Source organism: Myxocyprinus asiaticus, chromosome 15 (genome assembly GCF_019703515.2).
Source record: "Myxocyprinus asiaticus isolate MX2 ecotype Aquarium Trade chromosome 15, UBuf_Myxa_2, whole genome shotgun sequence".
In the NCBI taxonomy this organism is placed as follows: Eukaryota; Metazoa; Chordata; class Actinopteri; order Cypriniformes; family Catostomidae; genus Myxocyprinus; species Myxocyprinus asiaticus.
In genome coordinates, this window is record NC_059358.1 from 41,039,469 (window position 1) to 41,059,416 (window position 19,948).

At 42.1% G+C, this 19,948-nt stretch overlaps 1 protein-coding gene across 1 annotated transcript in view; it reads right to left on the bottom strand.

The window, feature by feature from the left end:
• The window catches only part of macf1b (microtubule actin crosslinking factor 1b), a 95,539-nt gene that overhangs the window by 43,805 nt on the left and 31,786 nt on the right, over nt 1-19,948 (bottom strand). The window contains exons 4-12 of the mRNA XM_051718316.1: nt 15,886-15,942; nt 15,614-15,784; nt 12,870-13,036; nt 11,962-12,121; nt 11,768-11,852; nt 11,428-11,669; nt 5,357-5,476; nt 5,161-5,268; nt 4,817-5,035 (exon numbers count right to left, since the gene is read on the bottom strand). Coding sequence (XP_051574276.1) covers nt 4,817-5,035; nt 5,161-5,268; nt 5,357-5,476; nt 11,428-11,669; nt 11,768-11,852; nt 11,962-12,121; nt 12,870-13,036; nt 15,614-15,784; nt 15,886-15,942 — 1,329 coding nt within the window. The remainder of the gene's footprint in view (nt 1-4,816; nt 5,036-5,160; nt 5,269-5,356; nt 5,477-11,427; nt 11,670-11,767; nt 11,853-11,961; nt 12,122-12,869; nt 13,037-15,613; nt 15,785-15,885; nt 15,943-19,948) is intronic.

A 19,948-nucleotide genomic window follows, 5' to 3' on the forward strand; every position in this document is an offset into this window, starting at 1 on the left:
ACTCACCCAATTTCTCTCTCCCTTTTGTGTTAGAGACAGACGCTTCAGACAGAGGGCTGGGGGCGGTTCTCTCACAGGTGGTGGAGGGGGAGGAGCGCTGTACTAAGTACAACACCGTTGAAAAGGAGTGTCTTGCCATCAAGTGGGCAGTCCTCACTCTCCGGTACTACCTGTTGGGGTGGGCCTTCACTCTCTGCTCATATCATGCCCCACTCCAATGGCTCCACCGCATGAAAGATACCAACGCACGGATCACCCGTTCGTATCTGGCTCTTCAGCCATTTATGTTCAAGGTGGTCCACAGACCGGGAGCTCAGATGGCTGTTGCCGACTTCCTTTCCAGAAATGGGGGGGAGTGGTAGACATGCCGGATGTGTGGCAGCGGGGGCGTGGTCGAGCATTCATCTAGAGAGAGAGAAAGTGGTAAGGGTGCATACACCTGAGCCAGATAATGACTAACACCTGTTTCCAATTGCAGTAAGCTTGGGAAGAGTGGTATTAAAGGGACCACGCCAGTGGCAAGACGGAGAGAGAGAGTCTAGAGTCGCTACCTGGGTGCTTGATATTGTGAAACTGATGTGTTATTGTGAAGGTGAGAAGCTGTAAAGCTGATGTGTTAATGTGAAGCTGAAAGCAGATATTTTGTTGAGAGCTGAAGACACTTACATTAAAGGTTGATTCACGTAGACTTTGAACCGCCTCCCGTGTCCTTCCTGCTTGAACCTCTTTACAATTAAGTGTTCAGGAGCATCCTTTAGATGAGCACATACAGTATGTGGATGTGTGTTTGCACACACAAAGTCCTAGGACATGTGCACACATACGCCCACACACACACATACAAATACACACACACATTGTGTGTTGAGCACCCTCTTGTGCATCATCTTTCCATGTACACTCTTTGAGGAATATTTCAAGATCTACTCATCATTTTGTGTATTTTATTTTTGGTCTCATTTGAATCAGGATAGTCTGCTGTAAGTTATGATATGTCATTTGCTATGTTATATGTATGTTTCAGGAAATAATAAGGTAAAATGTGACAAAAAGACACTTGTTTAATATTTTTGTGTGTGTCTGTGGGAATTTCATACAACAAAACTCACTGCAGTTTGGCCCCTGAATGAAACAAATTTGCACATTGCATTCGTCTAATTGAGACCTTTCCAACGATATATAACACATGGCTATCTCATTTTAAACTCTGAATATAATTGTTGTGATAACAAATTTGTAAATGATGAGAATGGTAGGATCAACTATAAGTCCAGATTCTAGGCTTTAAAATGACACCTGTTTTGTTCAGATCAAGCAAATGGTTGTTAATTTATTATGTAATTATTATTAAAAAAAAAATTGTTATCCGCAAGGAGTGCCCCCCACTGGCCCGGTTTAAGATCAGTTCAGTGAATCATTCTAACGGTAAAAATATAGATTTTTAAAAATGTGTTCAAATAAAGGAGTATACAACCTGTCACAATTACTACAATTAAGTTGATAAAAAGATCTAATGCAATATCTTGTGATAATATATACAATATGAGAGATTTATAAACAATCTTAGTGGACCGGTCATTTATGACCAGGAACACAAAACATGTTAGCAAATAACACAACACAAGTGTTAATTCAGATGTTTATTTGATGTTTATCAGTGTTGGATGGGGAAGAGTGGACAGTTCTCCTATGATCATGTGCTACTCGGATGGCTTTCGCTGTTGTGCACCGTCTCTGTGTTTGTATCACCGTCTCCTGCTGAACGCGCTTACATGCGCTCCTCTCACAAAAGTTGACGTGGGAGAATAGGGTGGCAGATGCCACGAATGAGTCCCCCCTACAGCCACGGGCTCTGGGGCTTAAGCCCTGTAAAGCCTGTGTGTTAACACGGCCCTGACCATATTCAAGGAAAGTGTCAGTGTGTTTGTGGTTGTACTTGTACTGTAGCGAATTTGAGCACAAACACTGTCAAACATTTTGCACCATTCTGAAGAGGTAGGTTTTGTCACAGAATGTGTCAGGAATGAGGATCCAAATGCAGGAATGAGTGAAAATAAAAATAATTTTATTAAAACTACTGAAAACAAAACAGGTAACACAAAACTCTCACAGGGGAGAGAAAACAAATCAAAACATAAACTAGAAAAAGGAAAATAACTAAGACAGACCGGGAACAGGAACAAGACAGGAATAGGAACAGACTGACTAGTAACAAAACTCACAAAAAACAACTGGAAACAGGATCAAAACTGGAACCAGAACAAACAAACTAGCTAATAAAATGATCTGACAAATACAAGAGGAAAGAGGGCACAATATATAGAGGAAAAGCACATGAGAAATGGGTGAAGGTGAGGGAGAGCGACAAACACACACAAACAGAAAACAGACAGGGACCAGAGGGTAGACAGAACAGGATCATGGCTGTACCCCCCCTCAATGGACGCCTCTTGGCATCTACACCCGACAGGACTGAAGGATTGGCCCAGGGAGTGAGCAGAAGACCAGGAGGGCAAAAAGCCGATCGAGGATGGGATGGTTGAAGGAAGACCGGTTGAAAGGAATGGGTCAGGTTGAGGGAAAGATGACAGACCAGGGAGGGAGGGTGGGTGGGGGAGACCAGGGGGACGGTCTGGACCAGGCTGTAGGTGGACCAGAAGAGCTGGGTAGTCCAGGGGACAAGGACAAAACCGGAGGAGAACACAGAGGCTAGGATAGACTGGGAGGCCAGGGCAGAGCCAGAGGGCAGCCCAGAGACCAGGGCAAGGTCCGAGATGCTCGGGTCTGCACAGGATAATCCATGGTCCTTGGGCAGATGGGATCAGTGGTGGCTTCTGGGCAGTGGTTAGACGGGTCAGTGGTGGTCGCTGGGCAGAGGGTGAAGTCAGAGGCAGCTGCTGAGCAGATGGGGTCATCAGATGCAACTGCTGAGACCTGAACAGGGTCTGACTGGACTTTAGCAGCCACTGGGAACTGGACAGACAGGTTTTTGGCGGCCGCAGGGAGCTGGACAGACCGGACGTATGTGGCCGCTGGGCAGAAATTGTGGTACATGGCAGCTGCTAGACGTTGGACAGGGTCAGACTGGGTGATGGCGGCCACTGAGAACTGGACAGGGTTAGACTGGACGTAGATGACTGTGGGGCAGGGTTCAGACTGTAAGTGGATGGCCGTTGGACAGGGGTCTGACTGGACGTGGGCGACCGCATGACTGCTGGTGACTGGACAGGATCGTCGACAGTCACAGGGGACTGGACAGGATTGTCAACAGTCACAGGGGACTGGACTGGCTCGGCAACAGTCACAGGGGACTGGACTGGCTCGTCAACAGTCACAGGGGAATGAACAGGTTCGTCAACGGTCATGGGGACTAAACAGGTTCATCAATGGTCACAGGGGACTGAACAGGTTTGTCAACAGTCACAGGAGACTGGACAGACTTGTCGACAGCCACAGGAAAATGGACAGGCTCGTTGACAGCCTAAGGGAACTGGACAGACTTGTCGACAGCCACGGGGAAATGGACAGGCTCGTTGACAGCCTCAGGGAACTGGATGTATTCTTCGATGACCATGGGGAAATGGACAGGCTCGGTGACAGCCTTAGGGAACTGGACAGTCTTGTCGATGGCCACAGGGAACAGGACGGGCTCATCAACAGCCTCAGGGTACAGGACAGGCTCGTCAATGGCCTCAGGGAACTCGACGGCCGCTGTGGTCGGGAGCGCTGGCAGCAACTGGGGAATGACCTCTATGGCTGTGAGTGCTGTCAGCGACTGGGGATTAGGCGCCTTGCTCGGATTCCTTCTCCTCCTCCTCCAGACAGTCGGAAACACTGCAGTAGGAACGGCCGCCACCTCCTGGCATATGGCCGTGGGAACAGCTGCCTCCTCCAGGTGGTCAGCAGTGGCCTCCTCCGCCTCCTGGCAGTCAGCAACAGCCTCCACCACCTCCTGAATGTCAGCCGTGTACGCTGCTGGTGAGGGTGTATCGTTGACCTTGGGCTGGGATGAAGGAAGGAAGTCACCCAAGGCACAGGCTGAGATAAACATCCCATTTCAAGGCAATCTTGATCATAGTGGCAAGACTTCTCCCCTCACCCGTCTCTGGGACACAAGACCTGATGGGCTCATTCAGACCAGCACTAAACAGTTGCATAAGGCTGGCCTGATCGTGACACAGACCTGAAACAGCACCAAAAACTCCAACACATACCCCCTCACTGACTTGTCCTCCTGCTGGAGTCTGAAGAGTTTCCTGGCCTGCATGGCTCTGCTTCATGTGGGAAGTATTGAACAAAAAGAAAAACTCATTCCTGCTGGGTCTATGTTGGTCAGATTGTTATGTCATGGATTGTGTCAGGAATGAGGACCCAAATGCAGGAATGAGTGAAAATAAAAATAATTTTATTAAAACAACTGAAAACAGAACAGGTAACACAAAACTCTAACGGGGAGAGAAAACAAATCAAATTTTAATTAGAAAAAGGATAATAACTAAGACCGACCGGGAACAGGAACAAGACAGGAACCAGAACAAATGAACTAGCTAACAAAACGATCTGACAAATACAAGAGGAAAGAGGGCACAATATATAGAGGAAAAGCACACGAGGAACAGGTGAATGCAATTAACATGACAAGGACTAAATGAGGGAGAGTGACAAGGGTAACAAAGAGGCGGGGACAGGGAAGCACACGACTAACAGAAACACAGACACAGCCAATTACACATACACATGACAAACACACACAAACAGAAAACAGACAGGGACCGCAGGGCAGACAGAACAGGATCATGACAGGCTTATGTAGTACCTGCAAGAGGTCCTGTTGTTCTCGGAAAGCCTCGTAGCTGATGGTGTTCAGGGTAAACTGGCCAATTAGTGCTTTGGTTTCCTGTAACCATGGTAACACCTCAGCGTAGCCCTCTGAGAACTGAGACAAGAGTGACTGAGCGTGTTCCAGTTGAAGCACGACATGGGAATTAGTGGCAGCAGTGACCTGACACTGCTCCTGTAAGGTGTCTAGGCGTGACTTTGGAGAAAAATGGAGAAAGATATTAACACGTTGTAGTAATATTTTTGGTGGTCCAAAAAAATATTGAACTAAACTATGAGTAAATCTGATATATTAAAAAAGGCAGCATGAATGAATAGTACCTGGAGACTCAAAGTCTCCCCATCCTCACTGTACGTCTGTAGGAGTTCCAAAATCTTCACCATTTTCTCAATGTTAAATTTGTGCTGCAGAATCTCTACAGCAAGTATCTACAGAACAAAAGAAAAAGACTATTTACATTAATGCATTTCACAATTTGACACACCATAGATAATTTCTGGCTGTGCAAGAACTCACTTTATGCTCATTGAGCTGGGTTGTGATGACCTCTGGGTCTAGATTAATTGCACTGAGCTTCTCCAGTGCCAGTGAGGTGTCTCTGAACCAAGACAACTCCTTTTCAACAGCCTGTTCCAGCTGATTAAAAACAGACAGATTGATAGGAAAATAGTAAGTAGCCAATGAATAGAGCCAACTTGTCTCCAAAGTAACATATAGTCCACAGTTGTACTGTAGGTGCCTTGTTTAAGGGCTGATGCATTGATCATAGCTCATTGACTGCACTTTACAGGGACTGAACCAGAAACTTTCTGGTTGCCAGCCCTCAAATTTTAACCACTACACCCTACAATACCCACTGCACTGAATATAGTACTACATTATTTGGCCTTTTTTGTGTCATCATGTAATCACACACACAGGAGGTCATTAGGAGGTTCCTTCCTGGACCTCTTGTGATTGTGGCTCATAGTTTAATGGAACAGTTTGCCCAAAAAAGAAAATTGTGTTTACTCACACAAATGTCACTCCAAACCTGTACAGCTTTCATTTTAATGGAACACAAAAAGAAAAATCTGAAAATCTTTTCACATTGCCTTTTGTCTTGAATAGTGATACATTGCTGTCAAGTTACAAAAAACACCATAAGACCACAGTAAAAGTAATCAATATGCCTTGTAGACTTTAAATTTAAGTTTCTATTCAATCTCAGATCAAATGATGGATCAGTTCCCAACGGCAGCACCCAAATTAAATACTGTATGTCGACCCTGTCACAGCTTTGTTGTCTTGACATTTAGTCAGGAGATACGCAAGAGACAATGAGGTTTGATGTTACTGAAGTTTAACCTGCATCATAATCACTATATTGGTTCCCTTTCATAGGAACTTCTATGCTGCGTAATGACGCAATGGGATACATCATTATGCAGCTTTTCGTTCCCACACAGGGAATCAAGCTTATGTACTTTACCGAGACGTTTGTCTTATTTTACACTCTGGAAAGAAGTCTATTTGTGCTCTCTTTCAGAGAAATGTAGTGTCTACATGGTCCATGTACCTTCGGATCATTTGTTTTCTCATTTTTGTCTCCAAAACTGAATACCCAAAAACCCGTTGATTTATCACATTTCTGTTATCTCTTGTGAACACATTTCAACAATTTACATTTTATCAGTTTGTTTTTTCATTTAAAAAGAAACATCCAAATACAAGAAAAAATATTTTCATTCATGCATATAAACCGAGTTTATAACTCGAATATTTGTTTGCACATGTGGGTGGGCCTGACACTCCTATTTCCACTGATTAGTCAACGTGCATCATCATCCGTTCTTCTTCAACCCCCTCGATTAGAATAAGAGTTCACCAGAGTTAAAGTTTACTGATTGTTTTTGCAGATATTTCTAATCTTTTTAATGAAGTAAATTAATATTTCTTAAGAAACGTCTGACTGCTGCATGTTTATGGATTCGACAACCATTGAAATTCGCTTTTGTTACTGCGGGACAGTTAGCATGATTATGAATTGGGATGCTGTGCGTAGACCTAACTGTAACTAAAAAGACTGTTATCTGGCCATTATTGTTGTTATTATCTTTATTATTAACAATATCATGTAATTCATTCAAGCCAGCAATTGCAGGGGAAACGGCAATGAATGGTGACTGTTTAAGATGTTTCTTGTTTTTGTTGCACATAAGAATAAGCTTCGTGGGACATCGTCGTAATTTTGTGGACTACAGGATACTGTACAAAAGCTTGGACCTGCGATGTGTGTTGTCAAAAGCACTATAGAAGAAGACTTACACTGTTCGTGGATTTCTGTCATTCCCACTGTCATTTTTTTTCATTTATTCATGGTTACACCTTTTGCTTTCTAGTCTTTATTTGTTATATCTTGCTCTTCAGTCAGGTGCAAATTTAATTATCAAGTTGTACACTTATTTCATATACTTGAATGAAAAAAATGCTTTGAATTTACATTTTTTATTTAAAAAGAAATAGGAAAAAACTAAAATCGGCTTGTTTTTTGATAATTTGTTTTGTTAAAAAAAAATTTAAAAAGCAAGAAATTAGCTAGTTTCTCATGTTTATTGCTCATTATATAATATGAATATACAGCTTGAATATTTGATTTGCACATGTGGGTGGGTCTAAAATGCGATTGGTCAGCCTGCACTGTCATCTGTCCTGCCTCTTCCTCCTCTTGTCCCTCCCTCTCCTCCCTCTTGCCCTTTGGGTTCCACCCAAACCGGCGCCCCACCTTCGCGGGCTGCACTACGTGCCGGCCCCCTCCCCTACCCCTCTCCATCGTCCTTCCCAGGTTGATGTGCAGCCTGGCCGGTCTGTTGGAATTGTGGGGAACCGAGACACGTCCAAAACCAGTGTCCAGTAATGGAGGCGGAGACGTAGATCTGGTTACCTGACACGCCACAGACTGCCCCCGATCGAGCAGGGATGTACCGTATACCAGGGGCGTACATACCAAGCCCTGGTGGATTTGGGCTGTAGTCAAACCTCGATCCACCACAGCTTGGTTCATGATGGGGCTTTGGGTACAAAACACAAGGTGATGGTGTGTGCATGGGGATGTTCATAAATATCCGGTTGTGACTACCATCATTCAATTTTGGGGGGTAAAGCATAGAGTGGAGGCCGCAGTTAATTCCCCATCCACTAATTTTGGGGACCAACTGGCCGGGATTTAAATGATTATTAAAAGTGTTGTGTGTGGATGGGTCCTGCAAAGCAAAGTCTCAGTGTGTGATGTGTGATGCAACGGCTGGGGAGGCGGAGCCGTCCATATCTGCTTAGCGTCAGGATGACGGAGGAGGGGAATCCTCCGGCACTCCCGCCCTGAGGGAGTTCCCGGAGGGGGATTTCCGTCTAGAGCAGTCGCGTGACAAATCCCTTAGGCACGTGTTTGACCAAGTGAGAGTAATCGATGGCCAGTGCTCCAGCCTGATGTCACCCTCACATATCCGTATTTTTCAATTATTAGGGACCGGTTGTATCGAGTGACGCAAGACACGCAAATGCATGAAAATACAACCCAGTTATTAGTCCCGAGGAGCCGTCAGAAAACACTGTTCCAGACGGCTCACCATAATCCAATGGCAGGTCACTTAGGACAAGAGAGAACACTGCACCACTTAATGGCCCTCTTTTATTGGCTGGGCATTCGCGGGGATGTACGCAGATGGTGTGCGGCATGCCTTGAATGTCAGTTGGTGGCCAAATTGCAAAAAGAATTTGCAGACATGTTCTCTCCTCTTCCCGGTCATACTAACCTCCATAACACCATATCGAGACCCCATCAGGAGTGGTAGTGTGTAGTCGGCCATACCGCTTGCCCGAACATAAAAAAAAGTGATTCAGGATGAATTGGAGGCAATGCTCGAGATAGGGGTAATAAAAGAATTGCATAGCAATTGGGCCAGCCCGGTTGTTCTTGTACCTAAGAGTGACGGTGTCTAAATTTGATGCATACCCAATGCCCAGAATTGATGAACTGCTCGATCGGTTGGGTGCAGCTCAATTTTATTTGACACTGGGTTATTGGCAGATCCCCTTAACTCCATTATCCAGAGAGAAAACTGCATTTTCCACACCGTTCGGATTACACCAATTTGTCACTCTTCCAGTCGGTTTGTTCGGGGCTCCCTCCATGTTCCAGTGCCTCATGGATAAGATTCTCCGACCTCACGCTGCATATTTAGATAACATCATCATATACAGTAATGACTGGCAGAGGCATATGCAGCATCTGAGAGCTGTCCTGAGGTCGCTGAGGCGGATGGGGCTCACGGCAAACCCAAAAAATTGCGCAACTGGACGGGTGGATATACGGTATCTGGGCTTCTACATGGGTAGGTACGGCCTCAAATTGATAAGACCGCAGTGATAGCTGCCTGCCCACGTCCCAAAATCAAAAAGGAGGTGAGACAGTTTATGGGGCTGGCTGGCTACTAACCAAGGTTTGTGCCAAGTTTCTCTGATGTCACCAGCCCCTTGACTGATCTCACTAAAAAGGGGGCACCAGATCTGGTCCAGTGGACGGTGGCGTGCCAACAGGCTTTTACGAGAGTGAAATCTGCATTCTGTTGCGGACTGCTTCTCCATGCTCCTAACTTCTCTCTCCCCTTCATTTTGCAGATGGATGCATCAGAGAGGGGGTTGGGGGCCGCGCTCTCGCAGGAGGTGGAGCGGCCCGTGCTGTACGTTAGTCGCAAGCTCTCTTTGAGGGAGACTAAGTACAGCACGATTGAGAAAGTGTGTCTTGCCACCAAGTGGGCGGTCCTAACCCTCTGCTATTACCTGCTGGGGCGGGCCTTCATTCTCTGCTCGGATCACGCCCCGCTTCAGCGGCTCCACCGCATGAAGGATACCAATGCGCGGATCACTCGTTGGTACCTGGCACTTCAGCCCTTCAAGTTTAAGGTGGTCCACAGGCCGGGGCCGCAGATGGTTGTGGCTGATTTCCTCGCCATGAATGGGGGGGGCGGGGGTTAGCAGGCTGGACGGGGCCCGGGCCTGAGTTGGGCAGTGGGGGTATGTGGAGCGGGACGTGGTCGTGTGTCTGTCACTGGGGAGAGAAGAAGCAGTAAGGGCCATCACTTGGTGATTGTTAACACTAAACACCTGTGTCTCATTTCAGTGATGAAGGAGACGGGCTTTAAAAGGCCGCCGGAGCGACAGACAGACAGAGAGAGACCAGAGATGCTGTGTGTGTGCTGTAAAGTCAATACTTTGTTGTGAAGCTGAAAAGACAATACTTTGTAGTAAAGCTGAAAAGCATTGAATTAAAAGTTCACTCACGTGGACTGTGAAACCGGCTCTCTTGTCCTTCCTACTCGAACTTCTCAACACTTGGTAAATTATGTAAAGTGGAAAAAAGTCTGGCTGTTGCCACATATATACTGTACTTATCCCGGACAAAGGTAGAGAAGTGTCTTTCAAATAATTTCAATTTTAAATCTGACATTGACACACTGTGTAACTTTTGTAAGGTATAAAACAAGGCTGTTGTACATTTATTTTGGCATAGTCATTTTACAAAATAATTTTGGCAAAGTTTTTGTACTTATGTAATTGATCATTTTTACTCTCAATTTTGTATTATGTTGGAAAGATGTGCTGTTTGGTTTCAATTTAAAAAAGAAAGAAACTGAAACAGAAACAGTTTTATCTGACTAAGCCTTTATTACTTTTGGCTAAGTTTTCATATATAAGTGTAAATTCTCCAATCACGAACCACATTTTATGGCATTTGTTAACAAAATTAAAGTTTTATGTTTATGTTACACTGACACCTAGTAGCCTTGGATGCAGCATCATTCAAACATGATAGTTCTCATTTACTGATGTCATTGGTGAAATTAAGCTAGTAGTATTCAGGTGGTCATGTGATTTTAAAATGGCAGCCCCCATGAGGGGACCCTCTCCATGTAGAATAAAACAACTTTTATAAGCTTACTGAAATGACTGGAGTCCTCATCTCATGATTTTATAAATGTGTTTCAAAATTACTACAAATTGCTTTGGGGGTAAAACTTTTTTCAAAAGGAAAAATGTACTGAGTGCACCTTAAAGGAGGACTTTGAAACGCTCTCTGCATCTGACAACAAAAAAGCTAGGAAAATCTCTCTCTATTTTTTTATTTATTATATTATTGTTTATGATGTATTTATTTATTTATTTTAACCCCCTGGTTGTTGGTTACTTGTACTGTTGATTGTTTTGTTGTTCAATATATTGTAACTATATTTGTTTAATGCAAAATAAAAAATAAAAATAGTGCATACATTTTATCGGCTACCTTTTCTGTGGTTTTATGATGTTTTTATGTCCTTTTTGGAGCTTTACTTTTCAAATTTTTCCTTTTGTGTTCCATGGAAGGAGAAAGTCGTACATGTTTGAAGCAACATTAGGTGAGTAAATAATGACAGAATTTTCATTTTTGGGTGAACTGTTTCTTTAAACTATGAGCCACAATCTCAAAATGTCCATAAATAAATCCTGTGTATGTGAATAAAAAATTGCTAAATAATATTACAAATCAATATTACAAACCATTTGTCTTTTACCTTCTGTCTCTCAGCAGAACACAAGACTGTGTCCCCAGTCTGGCCCTGGTTACCAGGGACCAGCAGTTCTCTCTCGATGCGACCCAGCCACAGGTGCAGGTCCTCCTGACTGGAGGTACATCGACTAGATGCCTCGAGAGCCTGTTCCAGCCTCTGCAGGACATCAGCACTGCCCAGACTCAACACAGAGTACCGGATCCGCAGACTGTCTACCCGCTCCTGCACCAGCTGCATTTCCTCCTCTATATAAGAGCATGTGAATGATCAGTATTGAATATGGGTACCACATGAGGTTTCATTTATTAATTAAAATAAAGGTAGAAATGTAAAGAAGCACCACCTGAAATCTTTTCCATGAGCTCATGAGCACACTGTTGGAGTTTCCCTAAGTCGACACTCTTTGCTTTCATCGCTTCCATGACTGCCTGAAAGATTATGGAGAATCTGTATTTATTTCTTGCCATTCTGTCTAGTAGTATGAAAACTAGTGGTTTGCATACTAGTAGAACACATTATTTTATGTGTGCTGCTAACCTTGGCCTGTCTGGTGGCTTCTTGCAGATGAATCATCCCTCTCTCTGTTGAGCGGAGCTCAGCTAGGTCCTGATCCACAGACATGAGCCATTGCTGAAGACTGTCTGTCCTCTCCTGGAACAGCTGAGCCACTGGCAGAATTACCTCCAGAATTGTATGCCTATCAAAGTAATAAAATTAAAAAATCACAAGAAGCATGCATGCTCTGATCTCATTGGTTGGCTTCAATCACTTTGCAGGAATCAGGGTGCCAGAGTCAGAGCCAGGAGTGAAATACATAAGAGGTTATTTGGAATTTCTAAGGGGGCACACATTTGTCACTATACCTTCATTAAATGTAATGCTGCTTATATGAGTGTGTGTGTTCTATCATCGCCGTCTGAAGGACAGGTAAAATTCACAGCTTTTGTAGACAAGTAAATCCCTAAAACTATACCAAACGTTCAAAATAAATAAAAATGTATACCTGCTACAAAATTGACAAAAATAAAATTAATCAACTGAAAATTAAAGACAAAGAGAATTGATATTTCTTAAAATATAGGCTAAATATAAAAAAATCTATATCATTTACGGCTTCTTGCTGGTGTGAGCTTTGCAACAGATGAAGAGCTCCAGTTTTCTTGTTTTTAGGAAAAATTATTACAAATCTGTTTATCAATGTATGATGACTATCAGACACAGGGGCACATATTATTTTGTTATTTGATTATCTTGACCTGTGCTATAGACCTGTACTATACACAGCAGCAGGAGGAGTGAGAGGGATCAGTGAAGTCTAAGCAAGTGGGAAAGTTTTTTTACATGTCAGTCAGATGGCCCCTTCCTGTCTATGTGGGCATTTCTTGGCTAGAATAATCTGCAATGTGGATCAGACATTATTTTGATAGTCAAGAGGTCTGGCTTACCTGCTATTGGCACCCTGAACCAGAGCTTCCCACTTGAGTTTAAGTTGTGCAAGCTTGAGTTTGGTCTTTTCACTGTCATCTTCCTGAAGTCCATCTGCCAGGTTTGGGCCTTCCTGCATCATTGTCTCCATACTGGGTCTCCTGTCCTCTAGTAGGCGCTGTAGGAGCTGGACAAATAAGATGTAAAAAAAAAATAAAAAAAAATGTGTCCTCCGAGGGCTTGCAAGCTCTAATCTGTCATAATTGGCACGCATGATGTAGATTTGTAGTCCTGTGGCATTTATATGCACATATCCGTGAAGTCTACCACCATAGGCTGTCCCATTTTTCATTTGATGATTCAAAAAGGTGCTCATGAACACCCTCTATGTGCCACAATGCATTTTGGACATGCACCATTTTGGACAGGGCCACTATGAACAATGTGTTACTGCCTTTGAAATCTATGTAGGCCCACAGTATGAGGAAGCAAACACATATTGTTACAGAGGTCTTTCTAGTCCTGAGAATCTTCAAGCTTTACAATGTGCCTTGTTCTCTCTTTGTGGCACTTAGGCCAAACACTTGTATCATGTGTCAGAGGAGCATTGTGGACATACTGTCATGTTTCACCTCACTCGCTCAACTAACAAAGACGCCTATTTTAAACTGAGGTGAATTACTTTTTTTCTCTCTCTCTCTCTCCCTCTCTTTTCCCATACTGTACACAAAGGCGTTCAGAGTTTCATTATTAGCGTGAACATTCCAAATACACTTCTCAGTTCAAAAAATGTTTAAAGGACAAGGAGCTTCTAAAAGACTTTAATGGATTAATGATGACATATATAAATTACATGACAAGAATTTAAATATGTTCAGTATTGGGGAAGTTACTTTCAAACTGTAGCTTGCCATAGTTTAATGACAGTTAAGTTACATTTTATAAAAAAAATAGTCATAAAAAAGTAGCTAATTACACAACAAGCTATTTGGGGGGTGGGTGGGGCAATATATATATATTTTTAAATCTATAATATATCAGAAATTATACATGATATACTGTAATCAGAGCAGTATTTATCGGGCACAAAACAATGAGGATCTAAATTAGGGTGACAACATTAAACAGTATTTGAACAAATTAATTTGCATTAAATACCACCAATGAAATAGAACATTTATTTTAAATATCCGAGTCAAAAATAGTAATGAACAGCAGCGTTTGACTAAATGTTATTTTAGTTTGTAAAGTTATTGTAATTAATATTACATTGTTTTGTTTATAAATACATAAAAGAAGACATAAAATGCTGCATAGACATCTGCAGAGGGACAAGAATGCGTCAGTAAATCATTTTTGAACATTTAAATTAAACATTTGAACAAACAGATTCACTAAAAAAAGAATGGGACTTTCCAATGATTCAAATGACAGAGCAGTGGTGAAGCAATGTGTGTGCCAGGGTGTGCAAATGCCACCCAAAACGTCAGCTGGATCACCCAGATGAATTTTTTAATTTATTTTTTTATGCTTATTACCTAACAGTAGGAGTGAAAAAATGCATTAAAGTGATAAAAATTCAACCACAGAATTTAATAATCAAATATAATAGCTATAACATCTAATGTGCTACAGTGGCTGTCTCGGATTATATGCAAGCTGTCACAACAAACATGGAGTGGGGACTGCAGGAAACAACTAAAATTAAGAAAGTTTGTACTACCGTCTTTCTTCATCATTTTACTGACATGTGTGTGTCCATATAAACAAAATAAGTTATTTGTTGTTTTACATTGTGTTCTTCTGCTCTACACAATGCATCACACGTTTATTTTTTTTAACCAAAATTAGGGTTTTGAGCCAGTCAATTTAAAACCTGGTTTTAATTATGAATCCTTCCAAAATAATCAAATCCAATTGTGACCCAATTTTTGTTTTCATTACTATATAGCTATTAAGCCTAATATTGGGATATATTAACACATCTACCTACTCCATTGATAAAAGTGGAATTAATTTGTTTAGTTATGTCATTATAATGTAATACAAGGCTAAAAAATTAAGCTAACAAGAAATTAATGCAGTGGTTGTTAATGGTGCACTTTACTGTGCTTCAGTTCTTGCACACCCTGTTTTTCACTTGGCACGACCAGAGACTTGTTTCTGGCTATGCCACTGAGAGACAGTGGACATTTTAGATTATTGTGTTTGATTATTACCTCTGCTGCACATGCAATATAATGTGAACCAGCAATGTAGCATTTTGTTGCACTCCTCTGCAACTCATTGGAAACCGTAGTTTGTTAAGCCACAGTACACTTTTGAAAACAGCTGAGCTAATGTCATGCCACTGAAAAAATGTAGTTAAGTTATTAGTGTCAATACTTTTAATTAGATACATCCCAACACTGAATAGGTTAGTCTTAAAATATTATTGTGACGGGGAGGAGGGCGGAGCCAGGCCATGAGGACACATGGCTGACCCTGAATTGGGCTAATCAGAAGGGAGGGGGATAAAGACGAGCCAGAGGCACCAGTTCGAGAGAGATGCACACGGCCGCGCTGCATGTGTGTCTGTTAGTTTATGTTTTATGTTGTTTTAAGTTCATTTAAATCATTAAATTTTACGTTGACTTTGCAGCCGGTTCCCGCCTCCTCCTTGCCCGTCCTTATACTGTTACAATTATTCATTGTTTTGTTCATGTACAGTATTTGTTTGATTGGTTGTTTACCATGAATACCAGTAACAGAGTTTTGGATTTACCTTTTGTTCTTGCAGTTGGGCTTTCACCACCTTGAACTCTGAGGATGGTGGTTTTTGATTGGCTGTCAGTTCTTCAATTTCACAAACCCATGTCATCAATGTTTCCAGATTTTGCTGGAATGTCAATGGATCTCTTAACTCATCTTTCAGAGCCAACGCACTTCTGGCACCCTTAACATAAGACCGTATTATATGCTAAGAATTCAGCAGAATCCCCATTAAAGTAGAAAAATACAATTTAAGCAAAGATGAACAAATTATAAAATGTGTACCTTCCATTGTTCTAGACTTGATTCCTGGTCCGAACTTGACTGACCATCACTTTGCAGCTGTGAATCAAAACAAGTTATTTAATTTGAAAATGAACAGCCAGTAAACAAGGTGGATATTTTAGCTACTTTTCTATCATCAGGCCAAAATGGTTCTGAGTATGGTGAGGAACGGTTCCAGTAGCATTTCAGTACGGTACTATTACAGTCCGGATTTCTCAGTACATTTAGGTGGTGGAATGACTTAAGTGACGTAGCAACACATGATTGGTAACTTGAACAGTCAGTCCATTCTAATCCTGATTTTGCCGCAGCACAATGGAAAAAACAAATCATAAACATGTGAACGAGCCCAGATTGGTACAGAAATTGTATGATTCAACAATGGAACCATGTGGCCCGATGATGGAAAAGCACCTATTGACTTCAAAATCACACTCCAAACTGAATGAAAATGACAAATGATGTACAAAAGAATGGGAAATGGAAAAGACAAAATGTTAGGCCCTTGATGACGAACCTTGATTGTTAGTTTGGATGATATTATCAATATTATAAATATAATAACCTCTGAAAGTTCCTCAGCAGCTCCAGTAAGGACTCTAACTGTTCTGGTTACAATAGGGTCTCCTCCCTTCCCCCCAAGAGGATACTCCGTCACCTCCACAATCTCTGTCACAATAGTCTCTGTCACCTCTGTGACTTCAGTAACCTCTCGAGTGCTCAGTGGCTTCCAGGACCAGGGACTTCCAGAATCCCTTCTCTGAAGGCTGGCTGTCCTGTCCACAGATCCATACTGACTCAGGGGTGATCTTCTGTACTCTGGAATATTAGAAATTCTGGGTAAAGATCCATTTCGTGGAGTTTTAACAGGAGATGGAGTGCTCCACCAGGCATTGTCCAAAGTGCTGGTAGTGGTGACAGTAGGGGCTGGGGAACTCCTCTGCTTGTCTGGTGTTGGAGTTTCTCTGAGAACTTCCTCCACATCTTCTTTCATTTGCTCTTCTGTAGGAGGCTCCGGGAGTGGCCATTCTGTCCGTTGCTGGTAGCACTTTTTCAAAATGCTCTCGTCTGACTTTACATGTTTGGACTTTTGCCCCAAACAACTAGGTCTGCTAATGAGGTTGCCCATGATATTTCAACCCACAGGTCAATCGTGTATGGGGTACAAGTAGTTCCCTTTGCCATACATACAGGAGTCACCTGAGCTGCCTACAACACAAGGAAGTTCAAAGTGAGAAAATACTCCTCTAACACACAAAAACACCAGTTTTCTACTTTCCAGCTGTCTCTAAATGAAAAAGAGATTCAGCTAGCTCTGATAAAGTCCACTAAGTTTAAATCTCAATTAAATGTCTTGCTCCCCCACAAAGGAGCGTCTGTTATCACTTTTACACCAGCAAATACCGCCATCGTTATACAGCAGAGAGGGAAATACTTGACTAAGCCTCTGTTCTGACCAAGAGGGGCCAGATTACTGTTGGAGAACAACAACATGAACACAGAATTGCCAGTACTTGCTATACAAATGCAAGTGACAAGCCTGTTTATGAGGGCAGTCTCCTCCAGGATGCCCATGATTCTTCCTGGCAGCCAGAGCTACTGTCCTCTGCCAAGTCTATCCCTGGGATGGGCCTGGGAAACCATTTAGCTGCTGATCAAATATGACAGGCATAGAAATGCTGCTTCATTTCCTTGGCACAAAAGAATGAACGGTGTGTTTTTTTGTGCACGTGTTCATGGTTTAGTGGGATACAGACCACATGCCTGAAGAGTAAGACAGAGACAAGCCCAGAGACACAGACACAGTCTACTCTGAGGCATTTCACACTGTGAAGCTGGGCTGAATATTTCGGCGCTCTTTTTTTTTTTTTTTTCAACTTAAGACAAACCTGAAGACAAGTAAAACTGAAGACAAAAGAATAATGACAAAAGACTTCAATAAAACTGAATTGTGCTCACAGACAGCAACATTTATTTACAGGTGCATCTCAATAAATTAGAATGTCGTGGAAAAGTTCATTTATTTCAGTAATTCAACTCAAATTGTGAAACACGTGTATTAAATAAATTCAATGCACACAGACTGAAGTAGTTTAAGTCTTTTGTTCTTTTAATTGTGATGATTTTGGCTCACATTTAACAAAAACCCACCAATTCACTATCTCAAAAAATTAGAATATGGTGACATGCCAATCAGCTAATCAACTCAAAACACCTGCAAAGTTTTCCTGAGCCTTCAAAATGGTCTCTCAGTTTGGTTCACTAGGCTCCACAATCATGGGGAAGACTGATGATCTGACAGTTGTCCAGAAGACAATAATTGACACCATTCACAAGGAGGGTAAGCCACAAACATTCATTGCCAAAGAAGCTGGCTGTTCACAGAGTGCTGTATCCAAGTATGTTAACAGAAAGTTGAGTGGAAGGAAAAAGTGTGGAAGAAAAAGATGAACAACCAACCGAGAGAACCGCAGCCTTATGAGGATTGTCAAGCAAAATCGATTCAAGAATTTGGGTGAACTTCACAAGGAATGGACTGAGGCTGGGGTCAAGGCATCAAGAGCCACCACACACAGACGTGTCAAGGAATTTGGCTACAGTTGTCGTATTCCTCTTGTTAAGCCACTCCTGAACCACAGACAACGTCAGAGGCGTCTTACCTGGGCTAAGGAGAAGAAGAACTGGACTGTTGCCCAGTGGTCCAAAGTCCTCTTTTCAGATGAGAGCAAGTTTTGTATTTCATTTGGAAACCAAGGTCCTAGAGTCTGGAGGAAGGGTGGAGAAGCTCATAGCCCAAGTTGCTTGAAGTCCAGTGTTAAGTTTCCACAGTCTGTGATGATTTGGGAGCCCCTACTAAGTATTGAGTACATATACAGTAAATGAACATACTTTCCAGAAGGCCAACAATTCACTAAAAATGTTTTTTTTTATTGGTCTTATGATGTATTCTAATTTTTTGAGATAGTGAATTGGTGGGTTCTTGTTAAATGTGAGCCAAAATCATCACAATTAAAAGAACCAAAGACTTAAACTACTTCAGTCTGTGTGCATTGAATTTATTTAATACACGAGTTTCACAATTTGAGCTGAATTATTGAAATAAATGAACTTTTCCACGACATTCTAATTTATTGAGATGCACCTGTACATGCACTGCCTGCATTGTTTTAGCTCCTGATTTCCTTAAGGAATTATGCAAATCAGGTAGCAGCAAAAAAATGTTCACAAAATTAGTCAGCCTGATCTCATGAGAATTATGTGACCGTGACAACATTTTTGCTAAATGAATTTACATGGTTCAAGGATCACGGCAGGTGAAATGCCCACTGTGTGCCGCTCAAGATGATGCTGTCCCAAACAATTCTCCCAGACAGATGAGGTTTATAAGGTTAATGCTCTTCCTAAACCTTAAACCTAATCAATATTGACAAAAAGTAAACTGCTGGACCAACCACATCATTTTGTGGTGCTTCTATAAAACTTTTGGCTCACGTTTGGACTTTCGTGTTCTTCAGGACTTGTACCCACATCTCTGGCATAGCAAGTGCAATCAGTTGAGCTACTGCACAATTTGATCATACTCAAACAAGCTTGTAAATAAAGTTGGTTATGTAATGCAAATGCTAAAATATATCATTTTTGTTGTAGCGCCTCTAGTGTTTATTTTACCAGGAAAATGCCGTTATACGTAGAGCGAACTATGTAAAAAATGTAGTTATACTAATGTGATTCTATGAACCCAAGTTAAAATTAATGCTGAAGGCTATGTGTATGGTGCAATTCCCAATCTTGTGGGTTAGTTCTATGTGCAAGGCTGTGGAGGATGCAGCAGACAACCACAATCTGGCACACGTGTCGGGATCGTTCAGCATCAGTCCACCACAATGATCCAGACACCTGAATCGGCTTCTTTTAAAAATTGAAAGTGCGCTTATGTGTACTGCATATCTGGATATATGATGCCAGGTTATCACTTTGTTCTCCATCATTTGATCATCATTTGATGTACATGAAGTACTTCTACTGTGATCAATAGAAATTAGGGATGCACCGATTCCAAATT